At 39.6% G+C, this 22630-nt stretch overlaps 1 protein-coding gene across 1 annotated transcript in view; it reads right to left on the bottom strand.

Annotated features, from left to right (window-relative positions):
- Nucleotides 1–22630, bottom strand: part of ZFAT (zinc finger and AT-hook domain containing) — a 1471085-nt gene that overhangs the window by 306766 nt on the left and 1141689 nt on the right. The window contains exon 14 of the mRNA XM_044067201.1: nucleotides 9263–9392. Coding sequence (XP_043923136.1) covers nucleotides 9263–9392 — 130 coding nt within the window. The remainder of the gene's footprint in view (nucleotides 1–9262; nucleotides 9393–22630) is intronic.

The following is a 22630-nucleotide window of genomic DNA, read 5'->3' as shown; positions in this document are numbered from 1 at the left end:
GCATCTTGAGATTTAGACTTGTGGCGTTGAGCAGCATTACCCTTCATTTTTTTCCATTTTTGTTTTCTAAGGAGGTGGGTTTGTCTTTTGAGCCTTGCCTAAAAAAGGCACTATGGGGTGGCAAGAGCCTTAGCCAATATCCGGAAGCCCAGTGGTGACAGATGCAAGCCGTCCCTTGCGAAGCAGCGTGGCTTGTCCAGCATGTCATCCCAAGCAGACAGACATTGGATCCCCCTAGAATGACATCAGTATTTGAGCCAATTATTAAAGCTGATCATCTTGTCTTTGTATTGTGGCATCATTCTTGGTGAAGGCAAGATGCTGCTCAGGGTCAGGGTCATACCAGCCTGGGCTACATAATCAGAGAGCTCCTCTATGTCTCTTTTCATGTAGTCCAGGGAGGTACGTCTCAGGTCATTCATGCTGGCATGGACAATGACGGAGTCATATTTGTACTTGCTTTGGAGTGACCTGAGTGCGTGTGTTATGTGGTGGATCCTAGCTCCCGATAAGCAGCTCACCGTTACCCTCTCCTTGTTCAGCCTGGTAAGTGGAACGTCAGTGTGTCTGACTATAGAGTCACCTATTACTAGTGTATCAGGCATGGTGATTGGCCTTAAGGGCTGTGATTGTTTGACACACTGATTTATTGAAGTATGTGTTGCATGTGTTATGTTTTGAGGTGGTGGATTTTTGGGTGTCTGCTTTGGGAGCCTCTGTTGTTTTGGTAAGTTTTTGTTAGAGCCTCCGAGTATGTCTTTGTGTTATTATGTGTTTGGTTTGCAGTTGTGGTAGGTCTATGTGGGACTGGGTTTGGTGTGTGTGTGGTTACCTTCTCTTCCTGTCTGGTCTTGCCAGTCCTGAGTTGAGAGAGTTCAGCCTCCAGTTTGGCTATATAGTTGCATCTCTCGCATGTATTTGTGTTTGTTGGGAGGAGGAGAGGGTTGTCTGTGTACATGAGACAATTGTAGCATTGTCTCAAGATTCCCAGATTAACCAGCTGAACCGGAGAGGATGCTAGTAATCTACCACTCGACATGCTAGAATATTATAAGGGAGTGCTGTGCCTTTAAGGGAAGTGGGTACTCACAGGGAAGGTAGGTGGATGTAGTGCTTACTTTAGTTAGGGAGTGCTTACTTAGAAGAGAGGTTTTGAGAACAAGTGCTAGGCTTATAATAAAGCGATTAGACTGATTATTATAAGAGTAGAGCTTTCTTAAGGGAAAATTTGAAGAGCAGGCTTGGCGGAGCCAGAAAAAGTTTAACCTTGTTTAACCGGCGCTATGCGCACAAATGCGTAAAGCCGTGCATACGCGGATTTTAAACAGGGAACTTCAAAAGAGCTAGAAATGGTCCAAAACAACCAATCACTACAAGCTCTTGTGCTGAGGTCACTCCTTCAGGGACAGATAGGCTGCTCAAGGCTCCCCACTCCCACTGGTGAGCAAAGAAACTTCCTTCTATCCAAGTAAGGCAATGGACAGCACAGGAACTACACCACAGCCCAGAATACAGCAAAGCCTGTATACTGGTCTAAACTAGTCGAGGAGAGGCGGGAAAACAAGGATATTTTTTTGTTTTTTTTGTTTTTGAGATAGATAGCACACAGATATGCAGGAAACAGTAATAAATCAGTTACACAGGCTAGCACACTTTAGTGGGCAGCCTCAACAGTTAAATTTAACAAACAAACAACTTTCGACCAATTTCGACTAAATGAAACTTTAAGTGCAGATAATATATAATGCAACAAACAGTTAAAAAAAAACTGTTTAAGCTTGTTCAAGATAAGCAAGAGAAGGTATTTCAGATAAAAAACAGCAAAGCAACTCCTCATGTTTCATTGGTAGGTATGCTCAACTCAATATGTCTACAAAACTGATTCCTTGGCTGGTCTGTGTAGCATTTTCATATCACACTTATTCTCTGTTATCCTGGAGGTGCCTTGTGCAAAGACTTTTGCATATGCTTTGCAAATGTTTTTGGTATGTTTCCACCTGAACTTTTTAACACAAACATAGTCATGGAATTTTTCACATCCATACATTATTGCAACCAGACCCCTTTATTTCTAAGCATATCTCCTTTTTGACATCTTTAAAGGAAAACTACACCTTCTCCTGCAGTTTAACTCAAGTCTTGGGATGCTTTTCTCCCTACATTATGGTTTCAGTATTGCATAGATACCAGAAAAACTACTTGTATTTTATAAAGCTTTCATTTCCTTGCCTTGGAATCAAAGGAAGTGAAATGCCACCTATGCCACCCACTTTTGTAAGCTTAACTTCTAACATACTTTGCAGAGGAATTTGTCCTCCATGACAGACCATGGACAGAGAAATTTGTAGTCAGGTAAAGCTGGCAATCTTATATTGGTAATTAGTCCTACTGATTTCAGGAGTCCAGGTTGATGTAACAAAAAACACAACAAAAAAAAAAGACAGAGAGGTGTGAAACTGTTTCCCATTGTCTTCACTTCAGAGAGGAAGAGAACTTGCGCTGATTCACACCCATTACTAATGTAACCATGCCTTTCATAGCAAAGCACTGCAATTAGATCAGTCAGTGATTCAAAGGCAGTTGTCACCTCTTTTGATTAAATTTACATAAGCAACTTCACAGTATAGAAATGCTAAGCTTTTACATTTAATTTATTTACACTGCTTTGCATTTTAAGATGACCTCAATATTGCAGGAGTTCTGCCACAAGGCCCTATACCTACACGTTTACTGAGAATTTTGGCATTGTTTAATAGCTGCAGTCACTACATTTGACCTTGATATTGGCAGGGGGTCTGCCACAAGTTCCAAAACCTACATGTTTACTGAGAATTTTGGCATTGTTTAATGTAAGCATATTTATCATATAGAACCTTGCTGCACATTAACTTTAATCAGTTACATATATGCCTGTTCTGAGATTGAAAGTCTATGTGAAATAGTCCATGCACTCTAAGGACCACTTACTAAGTTGGGCACTGTTCCCATAGCTTGACCAGTAGACTATGCTGCATTTGCCAGATATTTATTCTCGGGAAATGACAACCTGTTTTACTTGCATCTCTTTTTTAATTGCTTTGCTCTGGCAATAAACTGATTGCTCGTGGTTATAAATTGACCGGAAGGTGGGAAGCCAGCTACTCTTAGCCTCACTACACTCCACTACCACCTCTTGCTCTAGTATTATACTTCCCACATACATATTTCACTTGTGATTCTTATTACAAAGCCCTCACTAAATTACCTTACTACCTCTATACATACACTTCTGTTGCTTGTTTCTTACTTCCCTATCTCTATTTAATTTTTAACCTCATTCCAAACTTCTTTTCTCCCTCCCTAATAGCACCTATCTATTCCACATTGTATCTTTTTCTATTCGCAAGTAACCCTCATTTCTTCTTATTTTGACTACATCATTATACTCTAGCCTTTAATATCCCTCTATTCCTTACATTCCAGAGAAGATACCAGGACAGCTAACATCTCTTCTGTTATAGAAAATACTTCTCTCCTTACCTATCCTGTTTCAGCTTTTACAACCCACCATCACTGATTCTCCTACTGTCCTGCAACTTCTTGTTTCCTTCTTCACTGCTACTTCCTCACTACCTGACATCTATACAATACAGATTCCTGTACTTAATTATGCTACTCTTCAACTTATCCTCTATTCTTCTCCTCCTGTGCCATCTTTCATCAAACCATGACTCAATAATTTATCGCAATATCTCTCCAACTCTGTCCCAACCACCTATCCATACTTCCTCTATACACTCTCCACATTTTGCACCAAACATATTTAATACAGCCCCTCACCTTTAGTCCAAACATGGGCTGATTAATTGCACTTCACCTCAAACCAAAACAAAATTAAGTGCAAGAATCCTCTACAAAAAACAAGTTTGCATAAAATCCTTCCAGGAGGAGAAATACACCCTAATCCTGGCACCATCTATCACAATGAAAACAAAGATAATTCTCTCCCACACACTTCTATAACCCAACAACAGCAGGCCCCCAACCCTAGTGATCTAATGTTTACTGCAATAAATGTTAGAAGTATAAGAAATAAAACTGCTGAACTACATCCTTGGATTACCCAACATAAGCCTCATGTTCTCTCTGTAACGGAAACTTGGCTTAAACCCAGCATAAACGACTCCAAAGTTATACCTCATGGCTATAATATCACTCATAATAACCGTATAAAGAGAAAAGCTGGTGGCATTGCTTTAATATTTCCCAGTACCTACCAGATTTCCTCTTACAGCAAACCAACACCAAAATTCAGTTTAGCAGAGTTTCTTATTGCTTTCCTCAAAATAAACAATTATAAACAAATATGAATTAGTGTCCTTTATATCCCTCCTGGTGACAATACAGCTATATTTGAAGCATACCTTTCAACTGTCCATATTTTCAAAGAATGTCCAGATTTTTCCCTCATATTTTTGGTCTGTTCCTCATAAAATTTGTGGTTTTCTAGATTTTTGTGGCAAATCAGTGGGGATTGAATTCCCTAAGTAATGATGGACATGTGAGTTTCTGCCTTCATATCCTTCCAAAAATACATGATAATACAAGACCTTTTATTCTACAAAGTTTCTAAGTTTATAAGAGCAATATTTAAAAATTGGCCCTATTTTTGAACTTTTGTGCCCCCCCCCAATTATCTTTGTCCAGATTTTTTGTACTAAGAAGCTGAGAGCTATGACTGGAAGACATCCTACAGTAAATATCCATAACATTTCCACAAGAAGAAATATTACAGAGTGATTTGAATGTCAAATAGTTGGACATACACTAAACTCCCCTACATCTAGCATGAATATATATGGTTTCACACAACTAAGTAATGGCCCCACACATTATAGCAAGACATCCTATTCCTAGTATCAGGCCCTAGCAATTACTCCACCACAGGTACAATGTCAGACTCTTTCAGCGATCATCTCCCAATCTATACAACTAGGCATCTCACACATCCAGGTAAACAGCATATTTATAAAATGACACGTAACCTTTCCAAGTTTAACCCAGAAATGTTCACTACCACGCTATCATCTATTAACTGTAACTTCACATCCTCCACTTAGGCGATGCTGTAATGGAATTCAGTACAACTTTCCTAAATATCAGAAACAGCCTTGCACCCCCTAGAAGGAAGAGACTGAAAACAAATAATGCAATTTGGCTTTTCAAAAAAGAGTAGAATGTTAATGCAGGACAGAGAAAAAGCATGGAAAGAGTGGCAAAAATATAAAACGCCTCAATATCTTAAACTTCAAAATGCTTTGCAGTCCTACTAAAAAGCAAATAAATGACTGCAAAAATCTATACTATAATAACTTTCAGAATAACACTAAACATAGCCCTAAATATTTTGGACAGCCATTAAAGAAATCCTACATTCCAGTCAAAAATTTAACTCAAACCCCTCTCCTAATAACTCACCACTTGAAACTGCAATACAGTTCAATTCTTATTTTATAGCTACTATAACATCTCTAACCAAGGATTCCTCAACATCTAATCCCAACCCTGCCCAACAGCCACATATCACCACATTCACTTTCAACTTCAAACCTGTGCCCACATCCTATAAAAAACTACTCAAACAATCTTAAACCATGTTCTTCTTCAGCTGATGACCTTCCAAGTGAATACCTAAAAATATCAGCCAATAGTATTGTCTATCCAGTCTCAATCCTTATAAATAGGTTAATCTGGGAATTCCATGTTCCTTCTCTCTGGAAAAAGTCACACATTATCTCTTTGCACAAAGAAGGAAATTCAACAGACATTAATAAGTTTAGACCTACAGCAATCTTATCTCCCATCACCAAAATATTTGAAAAATGCATTCGAAAACAATTGCTAGACTATCTCCTGCAGGAAGAACTCCTATCCCTTACACAACATGGCTTCCATCCTTCCCATAGTACTGTTACTGCCCTTCTAACTTATATACAGATACTGTCAATAAAACTAGAGATAATGGCAAACTAGTCTCTTCCTCATTTCTAGACTTGTCTAAAGCCTTCAGCGCAGTTTGTCACAGCAAACATTTACTTTAAATGTCCTCACTAGGTGTCTCCTAGCCCACCCTTCTGTGGTTCAACAGCTAACTGTTCAATAGGTATCAGTCAGTAAAATGGCACTCCTTGCTCTCTCTTTACCTCCCACTCACCACCAGTGCACCACAAGGCTCTATCCTTGGTCCCCTCCTCTAACAATTTCACCAACACCCTCTATACTTCCACACAACAGGCCACCTTAATACAATACTTAGATGATTACACTCTTATTTGCACATCTGACAACATTGCATACCTCCAAAAAATTAATCAGGAAGCTTTAACAGCCACTGAAACATGGCTTTGTAACTCACAACTCATGGGCAACCCAAAAAAGACCAAACTACTACTTTTTTCACCCCAGTCTCTCTCTCATGGACCCTCCCCCCCAAAATTTAAAGTCCCCTCTGTTAATAATACAACCACTGAAGTCACTTCTCATAGCAAACTATTAGGAGTGATAGCGGAGGATAATCTTACATTCGCCCTGCATACACAAAACTGCATAAGAAAAACTCATCAAAAACTAGGGACGCTTTACAGAGCCAAAAATGTTCTTAGCGATGCTAGTAAAATTATACTTACCACTACTTATCTCCTCCTCACTCTTTTTATTGTGATCCAATCCTTACTAATCTCCACCCTTCACAAAAATTAAAACTTGAACAATGCTAGAACAAAGTTTCTAAATTTGCAACACATAACCCTTTCAGAACCCACTGAAAAGCCTAAATTGGTTAAAACTGTCACATCAACTAACATATACACAACTTCTTACCACCTATAAAATTATCCAGCATCCATCTACGCAACTACTTTTCCAGTTGGTCACTGCAATCCAGTGACCAAAAACTCCTGTCTGTCTACAAACCTAGCAAACCTGCTGAGCATTGTCTGTACTCTTACAAGGTTGCTAAGGCCTGGAACTCCATACCTGTATCCATCAGGTTTATACCCTCCCTCCTATCTTTCAAAACCACTCTGAAAGACTTCCTAGTTAAAATCTGGCTTTGTTCTTGCTCAAAACCAGGATAAACTATATCCCTAAATGGGAACAAGTACCTTTTCATACCACCTTACTCTCCCTTCTTCACTTACTTCCTTACTGCTATCTAATGCTCTTCCCTGACTTTCTCTCTGAATACATAAGCCTGTTTTTCCCTCACTTCATATTGTAATTCCTCTTTGTATTAGATTAACTCGCCTTTAATTTTTCTACAAATTAAATGAATGTCGTATCGACTCTTAACCAATTTTTTTAATTGTCTAATTTGTTATAATTATTTAAACTGTAGATGTTTTTGCTTTATTTTTGAAGATTGTAAAGTTATTGTTCTTAAAATGTTTTGTAGTAAATTTCAGAGCTTTTCTCCCAGGGCCTCTGCTGAAAATGGGTTTCCACCCAGTCGGACTTTCCCGGTAATCAAATGTCAATAAATAAAACAATAAATAAATGTAGTATCAAAGATATCTGTGACAGAGAATATTTTATCTTGTGAAGTATCAACACATTTACCAGTGTGTGTGTGGAGGGGACTGTCAATTCATCTTGGACTACAAAAAGATACTTTAAACAAAGGCCTGCAACTTAGCTGTTCTTGGTTTTAGCTGTATAACTCCTTTGTATACCATAAACCAAGCCCTGAGACACACACAAATGAGGGCCATTCAAAGAAGCAACCTTGTTACATACAGAAGGTATATAAGATGACAGTGACTGACATTTACCCCATTATGTCAAAGGCATGGGAATACACCACTATTTCCTTATGTCTATCAAGACTCATGTAAAGCAGACTTGAAATGGAAAAAGGGAGGAGAAAGACTTGAAGAAAAACAAGATCATGTTGATATGTCAAGCCCCACTAGCAGGCATTTTGCAGAAAACAAATTACAATTCTATAAGAAGCAGTCAGAGTGATTTTGAGGTGTTAACATAGCTGAGAAAACAAAGATAGTGTGAAGAAAAATAGATTTTTTTTTTGTTCAAAGGTGGAGTGTTCCTTTATATGCTTTTGGCTCATAGTTGAGCTGTCATGTATCTTATATGATAATTGCCCCTATACCATTATTCCTGGTATCAAACAGCAACACAACTGGCTTATTTAAATCTAAATAATTCAATGCTGGGGTATCTGTAACCAGTTTGAGTTACATTTCCTCTCACATAAATGTCTATTCTATAGCATTTTAAGGTGATCTCCTCTCTACTATGCATGAAAACACTGTTTTCAATTGCAGAACACTATTCTTACTATCACCACTACTATTACTACTACTACTACTAATAATAATACATTTCATGTAATACCATCTGGAAAACAGCTACAGATTTTGCTGCACAGTGTTACAACTGGTAGCACTGTTACCTCACAAGAAGAGGTTCTCCAGTTTGGTTCTCAGGTAAAGTACTCTCTGTGCAAAGTCTGCATGTATTGCTGCAGTTGTAGGTTTTCTCTGGGTGCTCTAGTTTCCTCCCACACTTCAAAAACATGCAGTAGGTGGATCAGGGAATTCTTAATCATCAATAGTTGAGAGTGTGTGCATGTGTGATAAGGAAGAAAGACATTATGTCCTGCTTCCATTTCTCCTTTTCTCTTGTTCATAGGTTCATAGATTAGTAGTAAGCTAACTGCCCTTGCGAGCCACTTTAAGCCTAGCCAATTACCCCTTGTGAGACTCAAACCCTGCACCTTGCATTTGTAAGGCAAACACCTTAAACACTGGGCCACCCTCTGAACAAAAACTGTAAACTGTGGGTTGTGGTGGGAGTCAGCTATGACTCATATATGAGACAGAGAGAGAGAATACCAGGAGTAGACAGTCAAGGTTTAGGATATGCTAGGATTTACTCGTGCCTGGCATATTTTGTTACTCAGGTTTCACCTTCATGGGGTGAATTAATTCCAGCAAAACTGGCACCTTGAGCATGTATCATCACAATGTCTTTGGCTCATTAATCATTAACACTGTTATCACTTAGTAACACTGAGTAACCTGCACAGAAACATCTAGGCCACTGCCACATACAGCTATGTAGGTAACCAAAGTATTTCACTCATGCTAAGCTATCAAATGAACAACCAAAATACATACTTCCTCTTAAATTCTGAATGTACACAAGAGAAACTTTCATGTCTCCAGCTTTTGTGACATGCTCCAGTAAAATGCTCTGTACTTACCAATGTCTGCATTGTACCGCAGATCCTGAAGAGCTGCCACAGCAGCCTGAGTCCCGTGAGCATCTTCATCAGCTTCTGTGATATGCAGGTACTGTGTGGATGCCTCTGCCAATGGGGTATCAACAGTTTGCTGCATATAATTAAAAAGACAAAGTTTCTATTACCTTTGCTTTTTAACAATATAGTAAACACTTTTGGAAATTTATGGTGCAACTTTTTTTTTACAAATAAAAAATGAAGTTGACATCTTACCGATACTGAAAAATAATATCCTTAAACAATTCATTTATAACTTTTAATATAGTCTTTGTCAGATGAGAAGCATGCACCTAAGTAAAGCACAAGATATTTTTTTCACAAAGGGAACATTAGAGAAAATTTGCTTCTTCTTCCATGTTGATAACACTTTTCTTCCCACAAGCACACTGCATATTATGGAGTCATACACTCAGCAGCTATTGTTTAAAGAAAGCATACTCTTTTGTACTGTACAAAGAACAAACTTAAGTATAGAGGCTACAGTCACAACTCCTTTAACTCCGGAAAATAGAAAAAATACAGGCTACAGTTACAACTCCTTTGACTCTTGAAGATAGAAGAACAGAACACAACTTCAGTTATTTTGCACTTAATGCCAATTCTCTAAGTAACAAAGTACACTGATTAAACAAAACAAAAATAAACAAAAAAGGGGTGATAAACCCTCAGATGTCACCAAAAATGCAACATAAGGAAGGGTACAACAGAAGGGCCATACTGCTTACACCCAGAGTTACGTACAATATGAGCCAAATTGCTACAGCTGTATGCCTCCAACAGCACTAGAATGTAATATTTTTTCTGAGGTGATAAATGGCACAGTTGCATATTTAATGACAAAATAAAACTACTGTGATCAGGAAACTGTGGTTAATTAAATAAAAGCTCAGATCTATGGTACTAAGCAATACCAAAACCGATAAAGTTATCAGCAACCATTTTCCAAATGCAATGCAGTGTCGTAGTTTTGTCAACTGTTAAATGTTTGGACAAGCTTTCAGCATATTCAGAACAAGCCTTATAAGCTATGACATTGTCATGGTATAAGTCTGTTTCTTAAAGCTATGCAGTCCTTGGGAAAAAAAAAATTTGGAATAGAATTAGACATTGTTATAGTTCAAGACGTGGAGATTCACAGACTGCAAACTGAAATATCTGTGTCCAGAATATTAACAATCAAGTGATGACTATTTCATATTTTCAAAGAAACATGAGTTACAAAATCCCAAAGTGCACTATGGAGCTTTCCTCAGTTTATGTTCAGTATCTAAAGGGTGACAACCCATCTGCTTAAGACAAGACCATTCACTACTGAATGATAAATGCAGGAGGTAAGCATTAGAGAGAGCAGGTCTTTAGATGGCCTGAGAGAAAAAGTTAGAAAACAATTTCATAAAAATGGACAGCTTTAAATTCTTTCAAAGCTGGACACTACTGGTGTCTTATTTCAAGACAGTGGTCTGCAGTGGTGCAGTGGTAGCGTTGTTTCCTCACAGCAAGAGGTTCTCTGGTTCGATTCTCGGCTGGGGTGCCTTCTGTGTGAAGTCTGCATGTCCTCCATGCATTTGTGTTAGAAAACATCATGTAAAAATGGACAGCTTTAAATTCTTTCAAAGCTGGACACTACTGGTGTCTTATTTCAAGACAGTGGTCTGCAGTGGTGCAGCGATAGCGTTGTTTCCTCACAGCAAGAGGTTCTCCGGTTTGATTCTCGGCTGGGGTGCCTTCTGTGTGAAGTCTGCATGTCCTCCCTGCATTTGTGTGCTTTTCTTCCTGGTGCTCTGGTTTCTTCCCATGTTACAAAGATGTGTCTAGAGTGTTTCTCCCTGGGCCTCTGCTGAAAATTGGCTTTGTTCCAAGTTGGACTTTCCCGGTTAATAAATGATAAATTAATTAAATAACTAACTAACTAAATAAATAAATAAAGTAGCTGATAACGGGGACTGGGTATATCTCTGGGCAACTACATGTATGTTCAGCACTATAACAATCAAATGAGGTGAATAGAGAAGGAATTGTATTTATTTTAAAGATAAAATGCATTTGCAATTTTTGCTAGCTGGATTACTTCACAAAGATAATGCTGGATACAAGTATCATGATGTACATAAAGCTTGAGGAGACAGACTAGGCACTACACTGTGCAGTAAGTAGCTTGTTAGTAGGGATGGGAGGCAGTACACCGGGTTTAATGGGAGGGATTAGTGGGATTATGATGATTTATCTATACTGCACTTGAACTTTCTGAAGGACTGTTTATTTCAGAATGTGATACTGGAGAATGGGCAACTAATACTTTCACTTACTAGGAGCAGCTGGGACCACCACAACAGTTACACATAAGTTGTTTGTCTTTCGGATTTTTCCCGGTGAGGGGTCCATGTTGGAAATGAACACTAAATTAATGGGGAGAAATGTTTTGATTTCTACAATAGCAAAACTGTATCTGAAGTTTCTACAGGATGATATTTTAGTTTTAAAAGAATACTGCACATTTGTCAGTTGCTAGTACCTCATACTAGGAAAAGCTAGAAATTATCAGTGCTATAAAGCTTCTGTCAGAAAAGCTGATCAAACTTTTTACTATGAACAAAATAAAACAAATAAAAGTAAATAGGGCATACTACTGGATTTAATTGTATGCATGATACTATAACTTGTTCAAAAATGTTTCCCACAAGTGCATCAGTCCTCTTGTTACACAATTCCTAGTCAAATCTAACCATCTTGCTGTGACCTTCTCCCTAAAAACCTGCTTTGCAGTCCCTAATAACTCCTCTACATTCAAGGATTATTTGAAAACCATGTACTTAATATTTACTGATCTTACTGATAATCACAAATGGCATTGCTCCCCAGCAAACCTTGTATCCTGGGTCGCCGTCCACTCTGAATTTTGTTCTCTCTTAGAAGTATAGTGGCATCTGTACCTATCTGACCTAAGCGTAATGGCAAGTTTAAAACTAAACTTATATGGTAGGACTCCCACATAAACTATAAGAAAAAGAAAAATATCCTGTCCATCTTTAACAGATGTCCACTTCATCACCATAAATGGGATTTAAATCTGATAAGTAAAATTCTCATCAACGTCAACAGACCCATTTGCCAATTTCTATGTGGAGTCAGGGTGTTGCATCAATTCCTCTCTCTCTCGATTCAATGCCATTCTCCTACTTTCTTTGACAGTAATGCCCGACTATCATAGATCTTCCCTCATGTAACTCATCCATCTCTTTGCTGGACGCCCTCATTTCCTCTAGCCTTCTTCCTGTCTTTCTCAAATCTTCTTTACCAGATTTGTCTTCTACTTTTCTGTACATGTGCCCAAACCACAGAAATCTATTCTTTGACCTCCGCTGCAAATGGAGCTACGTTGGCTTTTTCTTTGATGTTCTCATTTGTCTGTCTGTCCCACATTGTGCCATCCTACAACCAGTCTCAGGCACTTCATCTCCATCACTCTAGCTTCCTCAACTGCTCTGCCTTTACTGCCTGGGTTTCTGTACCATACAGTAATACTGGTCAAACCACTGTTTTGTATACCTTACTTTTCAGCTTCTTTGGCGTTCTTCTGTCATATACTACCAATGACACTCTAGGCCAGTTGGCTGCAGACCCTTTGATTCTAGCATTGATCTCCTAATTCAGACTTCCCTTCTCCTCAACCATCCCACCCAGATCCTTGAAGCTGTTAACTTGTTCTTCTATATTCTTTTCTATCTCGGTTCTCAGCTTTTTTTGATTTCCCCATTCGTTACCATTACAATTGTCTTATTTGTACTCAGTTTCATCCCATATACCTTCAGTCTTGCATTTCATTCCTATATTCTCTGCTGAAGTTCTTTATCAGAATTTGCCTTATATGCCACATCGTCTGCAGACAGCAACTTTGTTGATCTGTCCCCTACAACCTGTTCCTGATGCTGTTGTAGTCAATCACCAGCATGAACAGTGGGCTTAAAGCTGAAATTTGGTGCACACCCATTCCCACCTGAAACCCCAATGTGAGACAGAGCATTGTTTGTACTTGAGCCACCAGACCTTGTAGATAACCTGCACTAATTCTTCCAGTGTTTGTTACTTTGAGCTATGGCAGGATTGTCCAAATCAGCTTTCTTGGGACCTTGTCATATACTTTCTCCAAGTCTAGGAATGCCCAAGTTGGGTTCTTTCCTCATCTCTAGCTTCTCCTCAGCTATCTGTCTCACTGCAGATATCGCAGCTGTTGTGATTCATCCTGATCTGAATCTGAACAGCTCATCTCTCATCTTAATTTCTACTAGTCTGCATATTTATCTATCACCCTCTCCAGAACTTTCATGCAGTGTGACAGGAGCTGAATATGTCTATACTGCCAACAGTTGTGAATGTCCCCTCTGATCTTATACATTGACACTAATATGTGTATCCTCCAGTCATCTGTCATATTTCTTTCTCTCCATACTGCTATCAGTACCCTCAGGAGCTATTTTTCATCTATCTCTCCCAACATCTTGATCATACCTGCTGTGATCTCCTTCTATCTGCCTTTGATATCCTGTGGACTGGTGAGCAAGTTGTTGCTGGCATCCCTTATGAAGGTGTCTGAGTATTTTCTTTATCTTTCTGTCTTTGCATTGCAACATGATAGAGTTTCTTTGTGTCATCTATCAAGTCACTTTCCAGAACCTGGAAGAGTGTCTCTGATGCCTTGTTCTTTGCTACTGCAACTCCTCTCTCAGCATCTTTGTTAGCCAACCAGTATTTCTTCTTAACCCGATCTGTCTTTTCTATCTCTCACTTTTTCCTGCACTCCTTCTTTCTTTTGATGACCTCCTGCACTTCTGCATTCCACCACCAGCTTTCCTTATGTACCTTATTGCCATACTTGTCTCGGCTACACACTTGTTATGTAGTCCTCACATATGCTGTTTTGAGGTTCAGCCATTGTTCTTCAGCTTCACTTATTTCCTCTTTCTCATGAGGTGATACCGCCCTGAGTAATTTCTTGAACTCCTGTGCTTTCTCTGCACTCAACCTACAGATCTTCAGCCTATTCTATGTTGACCTTACAGCCTTCTCTGACCACTGCTTGAGGATGATTATGACAACCAGTGATTTATGTTGTAGGCTGACTGTTTCAATGACTGCAATCACCGATTCTACCCCAATATACTTTTCTTACTAGAAGGAAGTCTCCCTGAGTTGCACATTGGACACTCTTATGTGTGACATTGTGATTGCATCTCTTGCTGAACCATGTGTTGGACATCGTCAAGCCATTTGCCAGGCAGAAATTTAGAATAGCCTTTCCTCCTTTATTCCTGTTATCCAACCTATGTGGACCCAGGAGGTCCTCATATCCTGTTATGTGCATTCAGATTACACTATCAGTACCAAACTCATGTTACCCTGTTTTATCTAGTAGGTCCTGCAACTGCTGTATGAATGCACTCTTTTCCTCACTATCACAATGCTGCTATTAGGCATATGCTGAGACTAATAGTGCCCTTTCTGTACACTGTAACCTGATTGCCATGAGTCTGTCACTAATTCTCATAACATCCCTGTCTTATGAAGCCTCTCCCTCACCACAATTCCCATACCATTTCTAGTTTTTCCTACTTCTGTGTAGTAGACTTTGGAGCCCAAGCCAAGTGGCTTTGCTGCACTGTCCTACCATCTAGTTTCCTAGATACATAGGATGTCCAGCCCCCTTTGTACCATCATGTCATCCACTTCCAAGCTGCATGGTGTCAGTGAATCTGGAATTTTTAGTCCAGGTTGATTGCTTTTCTGTCAAGCTTTCGCTCAGCGGAGCAATCCCAGGTAACCCAAGCTGCACAACTGAACAACAGATAGCCAGCTGCTTATTGACCCAGGGCTTTATGGAGAGAACATACTGGCCAATAGGGGCACATACACCCCTCTCCTGCCATTAGTATGGTTCCTGGCATAGGTCAAAGTAGGACAGGTCTTCAACCCACTTATAACTGGCAAATTCCCATGCCCATTTGATAACATTAATTAACATGACTGAATAACCTAGAGCTAGTTTTTACACAGTCGATTGGCTAGACCTGACACAGCATGCAATCTGTGATCCATGTTCTGCTATCCTGAGGATTCTGGGCACCACAGTTAATGACCAACTGTGATCCATGTTCTCCTATCTTGAAGATACTGTGCATGACAGTTAATGCGCAAAGCAGTTGGTCCATACAACTCTTCCCACATCTGGAGTCTGTGCCCACAGCTCCATTCTTGCATGAGTCTGAGGTGGAAACACGCAGCATATTTTTGGAAGGTAGGAGAAACCCCCACAGAGATCCGAGAAGAACATGCAAACTTCATACAGGTACTGGCTGGAGGTCGTAATCAAACTTGGTGCCTTGTGCATGGGAGGTGAACACCTTAACCATTATGCCAACTGATTCCCCAAACTTACCACAAAGCTGAATATGAACTCAGAGTTGCAAAAATTTCAAAAGACAACCATGAGGCATTTTTCAGCTAAATTAGTATGCTTAGAAGTAACCAATAATTTTGTATATAGATTATCTTTAATGTTACCTCTTTCTCTGACCCTTAGGAAATTGGTAATATTGTTGCAGAAACACAGCTGAAATCAGCACTAGGTGACCCAGGCAACTGCAGCCACAACATTAATTTAATTAAAAAAAAAAAAAAAAAAAAACATTAAAAGTTAAGTTTTCCCTACATTACTTTTTACAACTATATCTGCATCTTTCTCTCGTCTCTCAGCATCTGCTTTTGTGCGCCCATTTTACAACGCATGTATTTACAACACAGAAAGAGTAAAAGTAAGAGCAACATGCACAATTTGATTTCTATTTCCAAAATACTTGGTTTGAAGAAGCACTGTAGCAAATAGGTACAAACACCTTACTGACTGATTTTGTAGTAGCAGCATTATGAATGCATGTGTGTATATGAAATGTTCTAGTTAAAGAGGGCTAGTTAGTTAATTATCTTGCTCAGGCCAGACCCTGTAACTTGGTTACAGGGGGACAACAGCCTTAATTCTGTACAGCAACTAACAGACCCTTTGGATACACTTAGCCATTAGAGTTTGTTGAAATGTTCTGAAATGGGTACTTTTGTCATTCATTGCTTCATAAATTTTGTTTCACAGCTTAATGGGAAAAAAATGCTCAAAACTACAAATTTAAAATACATTCTAATAAATGTTGCTGTATTTCACTAGAAATACATTACATTGGGAAGGTTAGTCAAATAACACATGCATTTATGCATGGTCCTAAAAATGTATGCAGGAGGCCCGTTGTTTGAAAACAGCCCAGGGACTAAGGTGCACAATATGCTATGGCCAAGTGCATTTTCAATGAACGTGAATTTTAAGCAGTTTCAATGAAGCCTAGCTTCAGTGCATTTTCAATGAATGTAAACTTGAATGCAATTTCAATGACTGTAAGCTTCAAGAAAAAGAAGCTTACTGTTGCTCATGCCAAGTCTGTTTTCAATGTGCAACTGTTTTGTTTGGCAAATGGCCGTTTGTGTTTGTGCTATAAAATTTGTAAGCGGTGTTAGCATGGAACAGCTAGCATACTTGTCTTTGGTATAAAGGCTGTGGGTTTTACTCCTGCACCATGTAGCACCATGTAAAATGTACTGATGAAACCGCAGTGCAATATAAGGGGGTGCTGCACTCCTCTGTGTTATCCTCAATATTCAAGAGCTCTTTTCTTGTTGTCTGGCTTGGATTACTTCTAACACCATCTGACATGCAAAGCTGATGCAAGTATATTTTTTGCACTTGCTATAACTGTTTCAGTGATACTTAATAATTCTTTGCTTAGTGTTGCAAAATTTGTGTGTTAAACTGGTTTCTGTTTCATCTGTGAACACTAAACTCTTGCTGGCTCCATTTCATTTTCCCTCCCACACGCTTTACTGTTGTTGTTTTCTTACAACTTGGTGGCTTTGGCTTTGCCTGCCTTTTATTATACATTTGTTATTGGATACTCCTCCCAGTCCCATTGCATCAGTTCTTTCTACTGAGTACAGTAAGACTGTTTGGGAAGGCCCACTCCTTAGCTCTGAACCTCGAAAAAAAAACAAATTTTACACTATTCAGCTGCTTTAACTGTGTTTTACTGCACTTGTACTGTGCCTTTTCCTACTTTAATACTTTTCTTAAAAGTGTTCAATTGCATTTATACTGCTTCTTTTATTACTGCTTGTTAGTATCCTGATTACATTGAGAACATTGTTCTACTGAATTGCTGCTTTATACTGTTTTTGCTGTTGTACTCTGATTTTAGGCACTTTAAATTTCAAACACCTCTGCACTTAGCATAGGTTAGACTCATTCTTATGGAATCTAGACTACCTTGTATCACTTAAAGGGAGTGTGTCAAACATGCAACTTCCAGAACACTTTGTTATTTTTTTCCACCAGTGCATACTTTACGTAGTTTAAAATGCATCGGTGTCATTCTTTCTGCACCTTTCCCCTTATTTTTTTTTTTTACCAATTTTGCTCTTTTTACTTCAGGAGCGTCCCGCTCTGTCTGGCTATTGTAGTACTACACTCAGTGTGACGTTAGCATACACACCCACTTCCCTACCTTCAGCTGTTTAAATACAACCTTTCCCAGGACTATTTTCCTTCCCTTGGGAAAAAGAGCACAACACTTCTTTGGTTCCGATCCCTTCTTTTTATGGAAGTTGTGACGACCATGCCCTGGCCCAGCAATCAAGGAGCCTCAATCCTCACCACTAACACCAGGGATGTCGTCTCCTAGAAGAGGAAAGAATAACTAATACACACAGTACAGTACAATTTCCCTTAAGTGCACACAGAGATCACAGTCAGTCTGGGGCTGGTTGCCCCCTTGTACACCAGGTCCCCAATAAGACTCCCCACTGGTACAGCTATAGGGTCCAGGTCTCAGCCTAACTGGGCAAGCTAAAACCTCCAGTACCCTCTCTGTCCAACCAGTGCTTTGTGCCCCTGCCAAGTAGCTGGCACAACACACACACACTTTGAGATAAGTATTTATACAACTTCACAGACACTCCTGGGAAAGGCTGACACAGATTCTCCAACTGTGCCCCTTTACCCAGACTATACGGTAGTAATTACTGCCACCACCCAGTTAATAATATCAGATACTAAAAGGCCCTTAAAAGGGTGTCCATTTATTACTGTGCAATATTATTATCCAATGGTAGTATGACGAACAGTCAAGGCTTACTTTAGAGTGGCCTATTACAATAACCTCTATAAATATGAAATGTACTCTAGAGCTGATCTCTACACAAATCAGCCAAAGGTAGAAGGTTTTAAAAAATATTTAATAATAAATAATTAAAACACAAGACAAAACTACTACACCACAGAGATATCTAAGAGTTCACAGATCACACAGAAACTTAAAATAATACAGTAAGACAGGTCTGATTTCAAAGAAAAATGCCTAATTAATCTTTACTAGCTTTAACTATTCCTATAAGAAATCACAGTGCTAAAACTTACATGTGAGCATAAGGCAGAGTGCTGATGAGTTAGATGTCCAAAGTCAAAATGCTTTCAGTCTCTTCTGAGAAATAGTATTTAAACATTACTAACAAACATGCCTCTAAGGCCCTTCCCAAATTACATCATTTTTGACACTTAGGTTTTCCCAGTATTCATACTGCATCATCTTAACACCTGGTCTGAGTTCTCAGGTCACAAACTGCATTGTTTAGCAATCTAACACCTCCTCAGAAACTTACAACAATATAAGACATTTCACATGTATATGCTAGCAGAAACCAGAGCAATAAAGCATCTTCCACATCTAAATTCTAGTCATAAACTTTAGCCTTAAAACAATGGGCATGAAATCTTCATCCTGCCACCCTGGAGCCAAATTCTAACATGAAAGGGTACAACATGCTTCACTGGGCTAGTAGAGTGCAATGTTGTCACATAATTTGCAGTTCCACATTTCACAGTATTATTTACACTCAAGAAACATGCCTGTACTTTACATTTATTTACAAATGCCAGAATTATATATCAAATTCTATCTGATAGGCTGGCAGCCTTCGCCCATCTCTACCCAATCATCACAGAAGTATTTAGGCAGATTGAATAATTTCATCAGTAAGTGCAAACTTTAACATACCGGTCATAGTTTTCAACTGACAAGTATTTTGCAGAATGCCCAGAGTTTTGCCTAATATTTTGTGTCCTTATTTTACTAACATTGTGATTTTTCTGGCAAATCACAGGCAAACCATTAATGACTGTATTTAAAGAATAATGACAGATGTTTAGTAGCAGATGCGATACCCTTCAAACAATTCATGCTAATGCAAAACCTGTTATTCTATCAACTTTCGCAGTTTGTAAGAGCACTATTTAAAAAGTGTTCCTATTTTGGACCTTCGTCACATTCTTACGAATGGCTTTGTCAAGATTTCTTGCTCTAAAAGCTCTGAGATGTATGGTGCTGATCTTTTGCTGTAACTAGTTGCACATCTGCAGTATTATGTACTATGTAGCAATGGTCTACACTATAGCAGGTCTTTCCTGCATCGTAGATGTTTGCAAAACTTTTTTTTTTTTTTACTAAAACTGGAGCGCTGAAAAGCGCTCCGTGCAGGGAGGCATGTAATGTAGCTACTGGGCTGCCTGGGGCACTGCTCCGTTAACGTAAAATTCCTGATGCTCGTCAGTGTACTGTACATCATAAGTTCATAGCTAGGTACTAGGCTATTGGCCCTAGGGCCTATATAAGCCTAGCCAAAAAGGTACGCTGGCTTTCGCCACCCAAGTAAATTATTTTCCTGTGCCACTGTCGAGCAGAGCCACAGAAGTGATCCCCGGGGTGAATTTCCTATTTCCCATCCAATCATCAAGATTTTTCTTGAAGAGTGCTAATGAGGAGCTCTGTTTGATATACATCGGCAGTTTGTTCCGGAGTATGGGAAGTCTCTGGGACAGGAATCTATCACTCCAGCATGTTCTGTTTATTGTGGTGACAAGGTTTAAGTCCCTAGAGCATGTAGCTCGGAGAGAATAGGATTTCTTTAAGTGGAGCATGTCCAACAGCTCTGGGTTTAACATAGCTTTGTATGTTAGGCAGAGATCGCCTCTGAGTAGGCGATATGCAACGGAGTAAAGCTGGAGATTTTTGAGACGGTTTGCATACGGCATCTGTTGAGGCCAGTAATCCTCTTTGTGAGATATTTCTGCGGCCTTTCCAGTTGTTGTAGATGTCTTGTGAGGTATGTACCAAAAGGGGCGTATACTCTATAATGGGTCTAATGAGTGACGAGTAGAGGGGAATAATGACCTCTTTTTTCCTGCATGAGAAACCTTTGGTGATGAGGTGTGCTATGTAGAAGGATTTCCTGACTAATGTGGCGATGTGATTATCAAAGGAGAGACTACTGTCCACCTGTGTCCAAAGATCTCATCACACTTTCGGTATTAAGTTTACTACCGCTTATGTGGTAGTTCATGGGTACAGAGTTTTTACCAAAGGAGATGACAATGCACTTTTTGGCATTGAGCTTGAGGCCATGGCTTTGACACCAGGCATCTGTCTCAGTGAGGCCCTTTTGTTGGATGTCCACATCATTAGGAGTTTCAGTTATGGCTCCTAGTTTGCACAGTCATCTGCGAGCTTCGTTAGTCAAAGACCTTCTGTGTTAGCCTGTACTTCAGAGAAGTAGATACCAAATAGGAGAGGACCCAGGACTGAACCCTGTGGTACTCCACTTGTCACTGGTCTGAAGTCAGATTTGGAGTCTGCTACTTTCACAGTGTGGGTTGTTTCAGTGAGCCAATTGGCAACCCATCTTGTGACAGAGATTTATACCTAGTTTATTGAGTTTATCTATAATTCCAGAGTGGGGGATGGTGTCAAAAGCCTTGGCAAGATCTAGATAGGTTGTGTGAGCCACCTTACCCTCGTCTACAGCTTTGGTGACTGCTTCAAAGAAGTCTATCAGGTTTAGGAGACATGATCTGCCTTTTACAAACCCGAACAGGGTGGGGTCCAGAGTTTGGAGATTACCAATGTCTTTGTTTATAAGTTCCATGACGATATGTTCCATGGCCTTGCAGACCAGGCTCGTCAGGCTAATGGGGCTATAGTTCCCATGGTCCATGGTGGGTCCCCCTTTGTGGAATGGGATAACCGTCACTGTGCACCATTCAGTGGGCACAAAGCCTGATGTGATGCTATGACTGAACATGGCACGTGTAGAACACATCCTGGGATGTTGTCAGGTCCCATGGATGCTGTGTTCTTGGCTTTGGAGAGTGTGTTTTTTTACTTGTGCAGCCGTGATTACAGGAACTTTGCATTCTTTCTTTATAGAGATGGGCCCTTTAGGGGGTGAGAGGGGGGGTAAAGTTAGCATTGAACCTATCTGCTAGGATGTTGGCAATATCAGTTGGTTCTGTATATTTAGTGCCATTGTGCTGTAAATCAGAGCAGATCTGAGTGTTGCCATTGACATTCTTAACATAGGTATAGAATGCTTTGTGGTTGTCTTTAGAATCAGTGGCAATTTTGTTTTTGTAACTAGCTTTGGAGGATTTTATGAGGGATCTCAGCTTCTTACTGAGGCTGACCAGGGAAGTTCCTCCAATCATGGGATTTTACTCTTTTTTGTAACAGTTTTTTCTTCTGTTGTAGAGTTTGTTTATGGCAGGGGACCACCAGATTGGCTTCATTTTTTTGGAGGATAGCATCTTGGTTCTGTTAGGGATAGCACAATCCATGCACTCGTGTAAGTGCTTATAAAGTGCAATTGTGTAGGATTCAGCAGTCATACCTCTATTTCTGTCTGCATGGGTGTCGTGAAGTTTGCCACTTCTGTCTTAAGAAGCGTGAAGTTGGCTTTGGAGAAATTTTTTACAGTAGTTTCCCTAATGGGGGGTGGGCACAGGATGTGGATGTCTAGGTTGATTAGCTTGTGGTCGGATCTGACCAATGAGCAACTGACGTTTGGTGTGGAACACCAGTCACCCATGTTGGTAATGACCAGGTCTAGGATATTGCTGCTCCTGGTGGGGGTGTGGATAAGTTGATCCAAGGTGTTGGAATTTATGAATTCCAGAAAACGTTGAGCAAAAGAGTTGATACATGAGTAGTTTTCTCAGTTAATGGTGGGGTAGTTGAAATCGCCCATTATCCAGTGTATCAAGAAATGAGGAGTGGGAATCCTGGGACATGGTGGGGGATCTGTAGCAAGCTACAATTTGGATTGCGGTCTTGCCCAGAGTTAGTTGCACTTGGATAATCTCGGATGCATTATGCTGAGCAACTAGCCTGGAGATAAGGTTATCCTTAATGA

This window comes from Protopterus annectens, chromosome 3.part1 (genome assembly GCF_019279795.1).
Source record: "Protopterus annectens isolate FY-2018-M chromosome 3.part1, PAN1.0, whole genome shotgun sequence".
Classification (NCBI taxonomy): domain Eukaryota; kingdom Metazoa; phylum Chordata; order Ceratodontiformes; family Protopteridae; genus Protopterus; species Protopterus annectens.
This window is presented reverse-complemented; position numbering and strand designations above follow the sequence as displayed.